The sequence below is a fragment of the Chrysemys picta genome, chromosome 6 (genome assembly GCF_011386835.1).
Source record: "Chrysemys picta bellii isolate R12L10 chromosome 6, ASM1138683v2, whole genome shotgun sequence".
Lineage (NCBI taxonomy): Eukaryota > Metazoa > Chordata > Testudines > Emydidae > Chrysemys > Chrysemys picta.
In genome coordinates this window covers 63,503,513-63,516,652 of record NC_088796.1, presented here as the reverse complement: position 1 = coordinate 63,516,652, position 13,140 = coordinate 63,503,513, and the positions used below count along the sequence as shown (strand labels likewise).

The window sequence follows — 13,140 nt, the reverse complement described above, 5'->3', positions numbered from 1 at the left end:
ATCAAGTACCCCAGGTCAAGTGTATTTTGTCTTCTCTGTTTCATTATATATGAAGATAATTTACCTCATCAGAAATAATGGCTTGTAGTACAATATCCCAAAGAAAAAAGCTAATAGCAAAAACTGCTGAGATGTTTTTAATAAGATTGATTTCATTTTGATTTCCTCCCCTAATTTTTAACAAAGTATAAGAAAAAAGCATACCTAGGTATAAGACTCCCCAGCATCAAGTAAGTCAGTCCAACCCTTGAAACTGAAGAAAGAAAACTTGATGCTCTTATTCTTAGATTTTGGCCTCGCTCCAGTTGTCAGAGTTCTTGTTTGACCCTAACATTGCAGTGTGTCAGAGCTCCAGGTCCTGGTATCAGTGAGCAGCTGCACACTGTCCCTCATTGTGTTCCTCAGGCCTGGCAATTCTGGTCTAAGATGTCTTTGAAGTGGATTGGTGTGAGCTTGCATTCACTTATGAGCTATGGAATATGCATAAATACACTATTGGACAGGTGTAATATCTCGGCAGTGCTTTAATCTCTTGCAATTTTGTTCACTGTTATGTACATCTCTGTTTACTCTGACTAAACAGGTGACTGTCCCTTAATTTTAAGAGATTCTTTGAACTTGCATATATTGCTTCCTGCACATAGAATTTTCTTAGTGGAATCTTCTTTAAAAGAGCTTGCTTTTTTTTTTGTTTCAAACAAGCCAGGTTAACATTCTTACCCCCAACCCTATAGTAGCTCTGCATCTTCTGATTTGATTGTTAGACAATGGCTCAGTTTCTCTTAACCATAGCTTTAAAATCCCTATACAATGTATTGCAGGGAAGTGTGTTCAGTAGTCTTCAATAATACTAATTTATAGCAAATATGGTTTCTCAGTATCTGGTGTGCCATCTGTTACAGCATCTGTGTTTTGTTTGTTTGTATTTGCTTTTCAGTAGAGTATACAGTCAAAAGAAGTGAGGAGAGCTTGCTCTGAAAGAGGAGAAAGGAGGCAGACAAAAAGGGAGACACAAGTGGGAAGTACTGTAGGTTGTGGAGGGGGGGGAAGTGCTCTCTCTGAAAGATTAGATTAGATGCAAGACTCTTTCCTTTGTGTAACCTCTTAATTGCCTCAACAAAATGTCTCAAAATGGATACAATTACAAATTTTCAATGGGTCTATAAAATTGACACATTTGCACATGGAAAATGGGTATTCCATGTGAGAAACTGGCAGTTAATGTGTAATTACCTGTTTTATGCATGCAAATACAAAATTTTGAGGCCTATTGAAAAATTGACTTTATACATGCAGCAGAATAGCTGACTTTCTAATAAACATACCCTTTAAAAATGTGCACAACTGAGACTGCTTTTATGCATTCCCTTTTAAATATATCCTGTCTTTCTCTATTATGTTATTTCAATCCCATAAGAATGTGTTAGAAAAGGTAATGGTTTCTCTGCTCCATTGAACTGCATTTTCAGCTGTAAACTGGAATTATAAAAGAGGAGATTGATTTTAATAGTTAATTGATATGTATTTTCCCGGGGGCTTTTCCTAATAACCTTTTTATGCAATGCAATTAGTTGTGGTCTTCATTTTGTTACCACTTTGCAGTATTAAGCACGCATATTTTCCTATTCCTTTTTTTTGGGGGGGAGGGGGGGGTGTATGTGTGGCTACATAAAACTAACCTTAAAAGCACTCAGTTTTTTGGATGTATTGCTATCATCAGTCAAGATGGTCCACTGCTCTCTACTGTGCTGAGGAGGGTATCAAGCAATAATAAAATTATGGGAAACCTAATAGAATATGCTTTCTTACTGCTCATCCACTTGTAGAGGGCCCTGGGATTATTTTGCTCCATTAATTTCCTAGACATATTGTTCTCTCTGCCTCTCATTTCACATGTGGGAATCACAGAATGGCTCCGATACCTTCTCTAGGTACTGGAGTAATGAAACAAAATAACAGAAAATTCTGAATTTTATACTATGTCCCAATACTACAAAAGAGGTGTGGAGATGATTACTGTATACTGCAGATGCAATTTACAGAGAGATGGCACTAGTAATAAAAACAAATCATTCTATACTTTCTGAGCAGTGGCTATACCTAATTAGCTGCAACTACTATACCTTTTCACCCTTCAAAAAAAAAAATCTCTTTAAAAAGCCAGATCAGGGGATTATGCAGTAACATCTTCACTGAGTCAGTGGTGACATAAAAAGCTTGTTAAATCTGCACAAATATGCCATTATCATGCTCTTCTAATTGCAGGAATGATTCTATGAACTTTTTTTTTACCTTCCAGGGAGACAGTTGCCTTTATCCATTTTAGGAGGTCTCTGAATAATAAAAAGTAAGAACGATACAAATGTGATCATTACCTTTGATGTACTCCATTAGCTTCTCTCTGTTCAGCTTCCATGCTGCATCATAGCATTGTTTGAAAGATAAACTCTCTTTTTATTTAAAAATAAATTAACAGTGAACTATCCTTCAAGTTATACGCCCACCGGTCTAGTTTTCCTTGTACTAACTTACTGTTGTATCCACAGACTCCGCTATCCACTTATCTCAAATGCAGTCTTGCTTTATTGCTGGCCTTCCTAACAAAGAAGGGGAATGGCAAAAGCCACCATGTTGTTTATGTGATTTCCCCCTCAACAATCTCTTGTGGAATAATCTTTCTTATCTGATTTTCATAATGTACTGGGACACTTTTTTCTCTTTTAAATTGAATTAGTGCTTATTAATCCTTCCAGTCCATCTGGTAAGGTTACCAGCAAATGGGCTGATTACTGCCAGCTGTGGTCATGGTTTCTACAATATGATAACCTGTCTCCTGGAAACTGGACTGAGTTCACTAAACTTATTTTCATATAGCTACAAGAGTTATGTGGTAAGAATTTTCAGTCATTACCAGTGTAAGCCCTGTAAACCTAGATCTTGCTGGGCATCAGTAAATTTGCATATAGCTTGATTTGCGTGCAAGGTTCAACTGTAAACAAGGGTGTGGACAAGCTGTGTGCTGGAGACGTCGTTTTGGGGCTAGTTGAGATAAGTAGAAACACCCTGAACTGATGAGCTTGAAATATTGATAAGCTGTGGACATAAGCAGCGGACATAAGCAATTGGTCCATGCATGATCAGTTAAGCAATTGGTTCTTATGTGAACCATATGATGTCCAAACCAATTAGGCACGGTCTACACTAGTGCTGAATGAAAGCAAAGCAACTGCGCTGGGCATATCAGAAGGCCAGAGAAACCATGCCAACGGACCTGCTGCTTTTACAAAAGAGCTGCATGCCATACCTGGAGGAGACCCCCATCACCACCCCGCACACCATTGTGGATACCTCTGAGGACCCTGAGCCACAGGCCCCTGGGCATGAACAATGAAGACAAGGAGAAGGTGAAGAAGGAAGATGAGAAGGTCTTGCATGATATTCTTATCGATAAACTAGGCAAATAGAATTTAGATGGGGCTACTATAAGGTGGGTGCATAACTGGCTGGATAACCTTACTCAGAGAGTTGTTATTAAGGGTTCCCAATCCTGCTGGAAAGGCATAACAAGTGGGGTTCCGCAGGGGTCTGTTTTGGGACCGGCTCTGTTCAATATCTTCATCAACGACTTAGATATTGGCATAGAAAGTACGCTTAATAAGTTTGCAGATGATACCAAACTGGAAGGGATTGCAACTGCTTTGGAGGACAGGGTCATAATTCAAAATGATCTGGACAAATTGGAGAAATGGTCTGAGTTAAACAGGATGAAGTTTAACAAAGACAAATGCAAAGTGCTCCACTTAGGAAGGAAAAATCAGTTTCACACATACAGAATGGGAAGAGACTGTCTAGGAAGGAGTACGGCAGAAAGGGATCTAGGGGTTATAGTGGACCACAAGCTAAATATGAGTCAACAGCGTGATGATTTTGCAAAAAAAGCAAACATGATTCTGGGATGTATTAACAGGTGTGTTGTGAGCAAGACATGAGAAGTCATTCTTCCGCTCTACTCTGCACTGGTTAGGCCTCAACTGGAGTATTGTGTCCAGTTCTGGGCACCGCATTTCAAGAAAGATGTGGAGAAATTGGAGAGGGTCCAGGGAAGATCAACAAGAATGATTAAAGGTCTAGAGAACATGACCTATGAAGGAAGGCTGAAATAATTAGGTTTGTTTAGTTTGGAAAAGAGAAGACTGAGAGGGGACATGATTGCAGTTTTCAGGTATCTAAAAGGGTGTCATAAGGAGGAGGGAGAAAACTTGTTCACCTTAGCCTCTAAGGATAGAACAAGAAGCAATGGGTTTAAACTGCAGCAAGGGAGGTTTAGGTTGGACATTAGGAAAAAGTTCCTAACTGTCAGGGTGGTTAAACACTGGAATAAATTGCCTAGGGAGGTTGTGGAATCTCCATCTCTAGAGATATTTAAGAGTAGGTTAGATAAATGTCTATCAGCAATGGTCTAGACAGTATTTGGTCCTGCCATGAGGGCAGGGGACTGGACTCGATGACCTCTTGAGGTCCCTTCCAGTCCTAGAATCTATGAATCTATAAGGATGGGGGATGTGTAACTGGGGCAGCCCAGCTATGCTGTGAGCAAGGACCTGTTTGCACTGCAATGGAGTCTCAATCAGTCCTAGCATTCAAACATGGGTGAGCTCGATGCAGGGGAAGGAACTCAGGTAAGTGTGTAATTGTATTTCCCATTATCTTGAGGTCCTGATAGCACTCCTGACTTAACAGGACACAGCTAGTAACTTTTCATTAATTTACTCCTACTACAAGAGGTAGCATTATCTGATTGCCGTTCCCCTGCAGAGTTAGGCAAGGGAGGCCATTTGGAGCAGTTTGTTATGTACACAGGGATATCCTTTGAATCCTCCTGAGAGATCTCAATGAAATTCCATGGAGGTACTCTGCAATCCTCTCCTGAATGTTTCTAGGGATTGTTGGCTTATTTCTTCCTCTGCGATAGGATGCTTCCCCATGCCAGTTAGCGATAACTTCAGCAGGCACCACTGCAATACACAGACAAGCAGCATACTGTCCTTGGTGGCTTTGTGACGCCAGCAGCAGCTATGCTCACTGTGCCAATCAGTAGTGAAACATTAGCTAAAATCACCACCACCTGCTGAAAACAGTTCTGGTATTCAGAACCACTGCCTTATACTCACAGTTTCCCTCCTTATTTCCCCCATAGTTTCCCTCCTTATTTCCCTCACCTCTGGCAGGCAGTATTCACCATGGCCGTTCCCCCTCCACACTCATGGAATACCTTAGCCAGATACAGAGGAGAAAGAAAAGGTCTCAGGATGATTTGTTCAATGAGATCCTGCACTCCTCTGCTGCATCAGGCTATAATCAAAGGTCCGAATAGCGAATGCTGCAGGCAGACTGGAGAAGGGACTTTCTCCTGTCCACTCTTTCCAGCAGGAGAAAGAAAGGGATGCACCAGGACATACTGTGGCTTCTCTGACAGCAAACACAGATGCTGCAGGCTCGTGTGGATGTATAGGTTCAACAATCCTGGGCTCACTTCTCCTTGCAGTCCATGGAGCATTCCATTACAGATCCTCCTTCTACCAGCCCCATCAACATCCCATGTGGTATTAGGCGCCTTCTACTTACCCCTCGCAATCCACCCTAGGGGAAATTAAGACAACCACAGGTTCACATACAGCAACTGTGGTTTTCACAGGTCAGTGTATCTGAGGTAAAATTGACATGAATTTTCATTTCCCTTAAGTTCTGTTCCATTAATTTATAAAGTTTTAAATATATTTGCTTTTAAATTGTACAGATTTTTCTCTGCACTGGTTTTGTTACTGAAAAATATTTGGAAAATAATTATCTTAAATAGGTCACAACTTATGCTGCAGAGTGCTTAGCCATTCTGAAAGCCCCTTCTTACTTGTTACTCTATGCTGTGACACAACTCATAAGAGCAGTGACAAACACAGTGTAATAATTATAAATGTACAGCAAGCACCACCAAATTAGTAGGTTCACTGACAGTGTTTATATAACAGCTCCTAACAGGACCCAAAATAGCAGGGCTAGATTCGGCACAGTTCTCACAACACATGACTGTGGCGCATTGAAGTGTTCTTTCAAAGCCTCCCTGAGCTGTATAGCTCCACACTGAGCTCTTCTAATAGCCCTTCTGTCTGGCTATTATACTCAGTAGACAGCTGCTCCACCTCTGTTCCCCATCCTGTGGGCAACATTTCCACTTTTCTTCACAGATATTATGAAGAACACAGCAGGCTGCTATTGGGATATTTCTTTTCACTGAGATTCAATCTAGTGAGTAAACAACACCAGTGACTCTCAAACTTCCAAAAGTGCATTAAGCTGTTATTCTGCACCTGCTCAGCTGGTAGTTAAATCTTTCCTTGGTGCTGTTGAAGTGGCCGGTGTACAGCTTCATGAGCCAGGGAAGCAACAAGCAGGCTGGGTTCCCCAGGATCACAACAGGCATTTCAATGTTACCAATGGTAATCCATTGGTTGGGGCAGAGGAAGGCCCTGCTTATAGCTTTCTGAACAGTTTGGTGTTCTTAAAGAGGTTGTGTCATGCACCTTCCCTGCCTGCCCAACACTGATGTCTGTGAAGCATCCCAAATGATCAGCAAATATTTGAATAACCATAGAAAAGTATCCTTTCCAGTTGATGTACGCTGTGGCAAGGTGGTCTGGTTACAAAATAGGGATATGTGTGCTGTGTACTGCTCCATTGCAGTTCAGGGGCTCCATAGCTACAAATCCATCCCTTATGTCCTGCATGTTGCCAAGAGTCACAGTCCTACCTAGCCAGAGACAATTAATGGCCCTGCATGACAATGGCCACTGCAATGGAATTTCCAAATGACTGGTAGCAATCTGGCATTCCAAGCTTCCACAGGGTGACCAGCAGTCACCTTTCCACTGTCAGTGCAGGTCTCATTTTTGGTATTCCTATGCTGGAAGGCTGGGGTGAGCTCAGTGCACAGATCCAGGAATCTGGCCTTGTGCATCTGAAAGTTCTGCAGCCACTGCTAGTCATCCCAAGTCTGCATTATGATATGAACCCACCAGTCAGTGCTCATTTCTTGAGCCCAGGAGAAGTGCTCCATCATCCGCATCTTCTCCGTGAACACCATCAACAAATCTGAATGGATTCACAGCAATCTGTCTTCCAAGAAATCATCATGTTCTCTGATTTCAGTTCTTCTTACATCTCTGTAATGACCAGAGGACTGTATGTCTTGTGCTTGGAATCCTCATGACAATAGTGCAGAGCTGTGCAGGCTCCAGGCTTCTGTCAGAGATGGCAGATAGTGAGGAGGGCTGCATGAGTTAATGGGATTTGAATAAACATTATGGGATATAGATGACATTATGTGATGGAGACAGCTGTAGCTGGGAAGTTGACCCCTTGCTCCCAGTCACCTCTGCTCAAGTTGTTTCTGCCCCACCATGCTGTCTTTTGGGAAGTTTTGGCAATGCATGCTTGATGGTGGTGGGTTGCACTCTGGGATACCTACACTGTACATCAACACAACACTCCTGGTAAGCATGCACAATCCTGATGCAAGTGCACAAGTGATATACCAACTAACGTGGCTTTATGCTGACATAACTTGCATTGACCAAAGTTTGTAGTCTAGACATGGCCTTAGATTTAAGAGGTATAGATGTCAGTAGCTAGAAAAAATGTGTAGTGTGAGACATGATATAGAATTGTGGTATTCCCCCTGTACCTACATCTCCTGTGTCTGGGCCAGGCCAGTATGGGCATAGAACTGTTACATACCTAATGAAGTAACCTGAGTGATGAACTGGAGTTGAATTGAATTTTTGGATCCAAGTGAACTGAATTAAGTGTTCTCCAAGAACTGGATGAGGTGTTTTGGATATGTGGAGTGGAAAAGGTCTTGGAGAGAATCCAACAAGCCCCAGGGATAGAAAACCTATAGGGGTGGAGCTCTCTACTGCCTGTACTGGGGAGAAGGGGAAAATCCAGCTCTTATTAGCTTAATTTGCATGAATTACAATTTTTACCCATAATTCCACCCTCTGAGTTTTGTTGCTTTGGTTGGAATTTGTCTTTGATGTTTATAATAGTACCCATTAAACAGATTAACTGTAGTTATTTATTCATGGGAAGGCATAGGAATTGTGCAGGATAAGCCCTGGTGAGGGGTGACCCTGGCCTTTCAAGAAACAGACTCTGGTTGGGTAATGAAGCTCAGTTCTCAGCAGAAAAAGGGGAGAGAGACCCCTATGCAGAGTGAACCTGGCCTTTATTTTTGACATCTGGCAAAAGGATTCCACTAGTCTAGATTGGATTTGAACTGCTATCTTGGGACAAAAGTTTCTGTACTCTATTCCATTACCAATTCCTTGTGCCAAGCAATCCTCCACCTTTTGAAACTATTGTAACTTTAACAAAGATATATTGATTGCTGTTTTTTTTTAATATGGAAAGAAGAATGAAAAGTTCACAGCATGCTCAGACTGATTGCACTGAAAAAACCTCTTTAATTCCCTATTGGTATTTTAGAAACAAGTGAAAGGCCAGTGTACTTTCTCACATCTGCTGACTGTGCTGTTTTTCATGCTTGTTCAGGAGCAAACATCCTGCCTTACACAGTGGGGCAAGGATCAAAGACCATGGAATATACAATTTTAGTTGTAGTTTATCTAAGGATTATCTGTCAGAGGCAGACCATCACTTGGCTATCTGTCCACAATTTTGTAAACTGAATTGTTCATAACTGGCCCCCGCTCTTTGCTGTGTTCCAACGTGATGGTGTAACTATTATAGCACTGGGCAAAACAATACCATGTTTTCATAATGGGCAGATATAGAGGTGAAAAAAATGCCTAAATAAAGCTTATTTGCTGTTGTTTAAGTCAGAGTTTTAACTACATTTTCAGAACTGAATAGGTTGTTAGTTACTCAAGAATATTACTTGTACTTTTCTAATTCTCCTTGTTGTATGGTAAATGTTTGCACTAATCTGTATTGAGAAGAGTAATCTGACAAATAAGTAGAAAGTACTATTTTTGGAACTTTATTCTAATGAATGCACTATAGTTGGCTCAATCACCGTCTTCCTTAATTTTTAGGTATTTTTACTTCATCCTAGGAATGGTTTTAATGGGCAATATTGGTTTTGTAGTAGAAAACAAGGACATCTACTAAACCTAGTAACGGATTTATGCCTTCACCCAGCTCCTATTGAAACTGAAAAGAGTTATTCCATTGATTTAGCTGGACATTAGATTAGAGCCCTTAGAGCAGGCCACAATGTGTACTATGGAAAGCTAATGACACAATACTGACGTAGCGGTGATCCAGGTAGCTATGCCTATCGTTAAGGTTGCCCAACATTTCCATTATAAGTCCCTGTTTTCAGTTGCTTATAACTGCCAGATTTAAACCATTTAGGTTAATAGAGCTATACTGGAGCTGCAATAACTTGTAAACCATTTTTACTAACATGTTTCCTTACTTACTTACTTTGTGCACACCGCAGTCTGTTTCTAAGCATTGCCCTCAGCTAGTATCTTCAGTATCACTTTTCAGTGCAGTCTGGGAATTCAGGTGAAGGAGATGCTTGGCTTGTAATACCTGTAGAGACTGAGTATAATTCAAGTAATTCTCATTCTTGACTGGCAGCTTAGAATGAGAATTAAAAACAAAACAGGAAAACATTAAAACTATAATAAAACATATGGTTTAATCTTACATCATTGAAACTTTCTTGTCTTTCTATCAACATAATCTCCTCTTTCACCTTGGAGTTCAAATGACAAACTTCTGCCTCTTAAAACAAATGAGTGTTCTTCCATTTGCTTGAATTGTCAGTAGGGAAAATACATTCCCTGGGTGAATGCAGCCTTTGAAGACATGACTCAGAACGGTTTTCTGCTTTACTGTGATGCTGTGGCACTTTAAGGTTCTAATCCTGCAATGTGTGGAGATCACTCAATCTCAACTGAAGTTAGGGTCAGAATCCAAGGGAGCAGGATGGAGACACACATAGGCCTGGTCTACACTAGGCGTTTATTTCGAAGTTAGCGCCATTACATCGAATTAACCCTGCACCCGTCCACACCGCGAAGCTATTTAGTTCGACATAGAGGTCTCTTTAATTCGACTTCTGTACTCCTCCCCAACGAGGGGAGTAGCGCTAAATTCGACATGGCCATGTCGAATTAGGCTAGGTGTGGATGGAAATCAACGCTAATAGCTCCGGGAGCTATCCCACAGTGCACCACTCTGTTGACGCTCTGGACAGCAGTCCGAGCTCGGATGCTCTGACCAGCCACACAGGAAAAGCCCCGGGAAAATTTGAATTTGAATTCCTTTTCCTGTCTGGCCAGTTTGAATCTCATTTCCTGTCTGGACATCGTGGCGAGCTCAGCAGCACTGGCAACGATGCAGAGCTCTCCAGCAGTGATGGCCGTGCAATCTCAGAATAGAAAGAGGATGGACTGATCGGGAAGTCTTGGATCTGATCGCTGTGTGGGGCGATGAGTCCGTGCTTTCCGAGCTGCGCTCCAAGAAACGAAATGCAAAGATCTACGAGAAGATCTCTAAAGACATGTCAGAGAGAGGATACAGCCGGGATGCAACGCAGTGCCGCGTGAAAATCAAGGAGCTGAGACAAGGCTACCAGAAGACCAAAGAGGCAAACGGACACTCCGGATCCCATCCCCAGACATCCCGTTTCTACGAGGCACTGCATTCCATCCTAGGTGCGGCCGCCACCACTACCCCACCACTGACCGTGGACTCTGAGGATGGGATATTGTCCACGGCCGGTTCCTCGGACATGTTAGCGGACGGGGAACATGAGGAAGGAGATGAGGAGGACGAGGCAGTCGACAGCGCTCACAACGCTGATTTCCCCGACAGCCAGGATCTCTTCATCACCCTCACAGAGATCCCCTACCAACCGTCCCCAGCCGTTACCCCGGACACAGAATCTGGGGAAGGATCAGCCAGTAAGTGTTGTAAACATCTAAACATTTATTTTTAACAGAACAGGAATATTAACAATAACAAAAATGGGTTTCTCATGATTAGTTTGCCCTAGGCGCTTAACGGTTCAGTCCTGGGCAGTGCAACTATTGAAAAAAAATCTAACAATGTCCGGTTTTGCATGATTGTCCTGCCCAAGCCGCTCTACTGTTTAGTCACTGCTAGTGCAGCTAGAGTAAAATGCGGTCTATATGTCCGGGGATAGAGCAGAAATCCTCCTGTGACATCTCGATGAAGCTCTCCTGGAGGTAATTGGAAAGCTGTTGCATCAGGTTCCTGGGGAGAGCGGCCTTATTGGGTCCTCCGTAGTATGACACGTTGCCGCGCCACGAGACAATCAAGTACTCGGGAATCATTGCTCTGCACAGCAGGGCGGCATACGGCCCTGGTTTTTGGAGGCTTTCCCGGAGCATTCTCTCTTTCTCGCTGTCAGAGATCCTCATGAGGGTGATGTCGCTCATGGTGACCTGCTTTGAATTAGGTAGGGGAATGTTAGTGTTGGGACTGCTTGCCCGTTCCTTTACAGAACAGTAACCGCTGGTTTGCAGCCACGCGGTGGAGGCGGGAGAGGGGCAGCCTACAGGGATCGTTCCCGGGGACAGCCGCGAGGGGGTGAGACAGGGGCAGAGTTCCTGCTTGCCGGATTGCTGGCAGCAGGGACTGACATTGCTTTCAATGTGAAATGAGGCCATTTCTAATATTAAAGTTTTAAGCTGCCACAAGTCTATGGCTTACCATGTCTGCCTGCAACAGAAATTCCGTTGTCCTGCCCCGCTTCTCAAATGTGCTGTGCAAGACCCCAGGCACTGAATGCGAAGGCCGAGAATTCGACCTTGTGCTGAGTGCGCATGTGATAGGTGCTGTGCATGGTCTTGTTCACAGAGAAAGACTATGTTCTTTGTTCACAACTACATTTATCTTTCTGAGGAACTCACTCCCTTTTTCCCATTCCCACAGCCACATCTGCGACTGTCTCACAACCTAGCCTGGCATCACACTCCCAGAGGCTAGCGCAGATTAGGCGTAGGAAGAAGAGGACACGGGAGGACATGTTCTCGGAGCTTATGGCCTGCTCCCGAGCCCAGGCAGCACAGCAGACCCAGTGGCGGGAGAACTTGTCCCAAATGCACCAAGCAAACATGGATCGGGAGGAGAGGTGGCGGCAGGAAGACCAGCAGGCGACTCAAACGCTGCTTGGACTACTGAGGGAGCAAACGGACATGCTCCGGCGCCTTGTGGATTTTCTGCAGGAACGGAGGCAGGAGGACAGAGCCCCGCTGCAGTCTATCTCTAACCGCCCTCCCCCGCCACCAAGTCCCATACCCACCTCACCCAAAGTCCAAAGAAGGAGGGGCGGCAGAGTCCGTGTTAACTCTCACTCCACCCCTGCAGACAGCTCTAGTAGTAGAAGGCTCTCATTCCCCAAAATTTGACAAGTTCTTTCCTTCCCGCCTGACACAAGCCCCCGTCCAAGTTTCACCTCCCAGTTCCATGTGTAGTTGATAATAAAAAATACGTTTCTGATAATTACTGTTTCCATCATGTTCTTTTGGAGGAGGAGGGGAAAGGGGGTTGGTAATTGGACAGGACAGTCACCTTTGGCAGGGTACATAGGCGGGGGCAGGTACAGCAGCAGGGCACATACACAGTGCAGTGACTAGTTACCCTGGTCAGTCTGGGAGGTGGTTTTCATGTTATGTGGTGGGGGGGTGGGTTGCTCTGTGACTTTGTGGCGGGGGAGGGCAGTTACAGATCTTAAGCGGCGGTCCTTATCCTGGATCACAGAGCCACGCAGCAGGGGATCTGTAACCGTCCTCCCCCTGCCACAAAGTCACATAGCCCCTCCATACACACAGTCCCGATCAGGAGGGGTGACAGGCTCCGTTGAAACAAGCAGCCCACCACAGCAGAGCCTGTCAATCCTTGAGTTTAGAAGCTTCATTTGCGTCACTACACTACACCCGCTCCCCACCACAGTCTGCATCCCAGTTTTAAAAAATTCCCGCGAAAACAGTAATAAAGACAACGGTGTTCATTAACAAAGTAGAAGTGATTTTATTTCTAAACGTGTGTTGGAAGGGGGTGAAGGGGGTATGTAACTGGAGAGGA

The 13,140-nt window shown here is 43.6% G+C and overlaps 1 protein-coding gene across 1 annotated transcript; it reads left to right on the top strand.

The window, feature by feature from the left end:
• The first annotated feature begins 10,490 nt into the window (after nt 1–10,490).
• Nucleotides 10,491–12,540, top strand: LOC135972472 (uncharacterized). Its single transcript, XM_065550581.1, has 2 exons — nt 10,491–10,994; nt 11,989–12,540. The coding sequence occupies exons 1-2, from the start codon at nt 10,592–10,594 to the stop codon at nt 12,462–12,464; spliced, it is 879 nt and encodes a 292-aa protein (XP_065406653.1). The 5' UTR covers nt 10,491–10,591; the 3' UTR covers nt 12,465–12,540.
• Nucleotides 12,541–13,140: the final 600 nt, after the last annotated feature.

Coding starts and splice junctions, on each gene's coding strand:
- LOC135972472 (XM_065550581.1), top strand. CDS start 10,592: ATGTCAGAGAGAGGATACAGCCGGGATGCAACGCAGTGCCGCGTGAAA. Junction 10,995..11,988: donor ATCTGGGGAAGGATCAGCCA/GTAAGTGTTGTA, acceptor CCATTCCCACAG/CCACATCTGCGACTGTCTCA.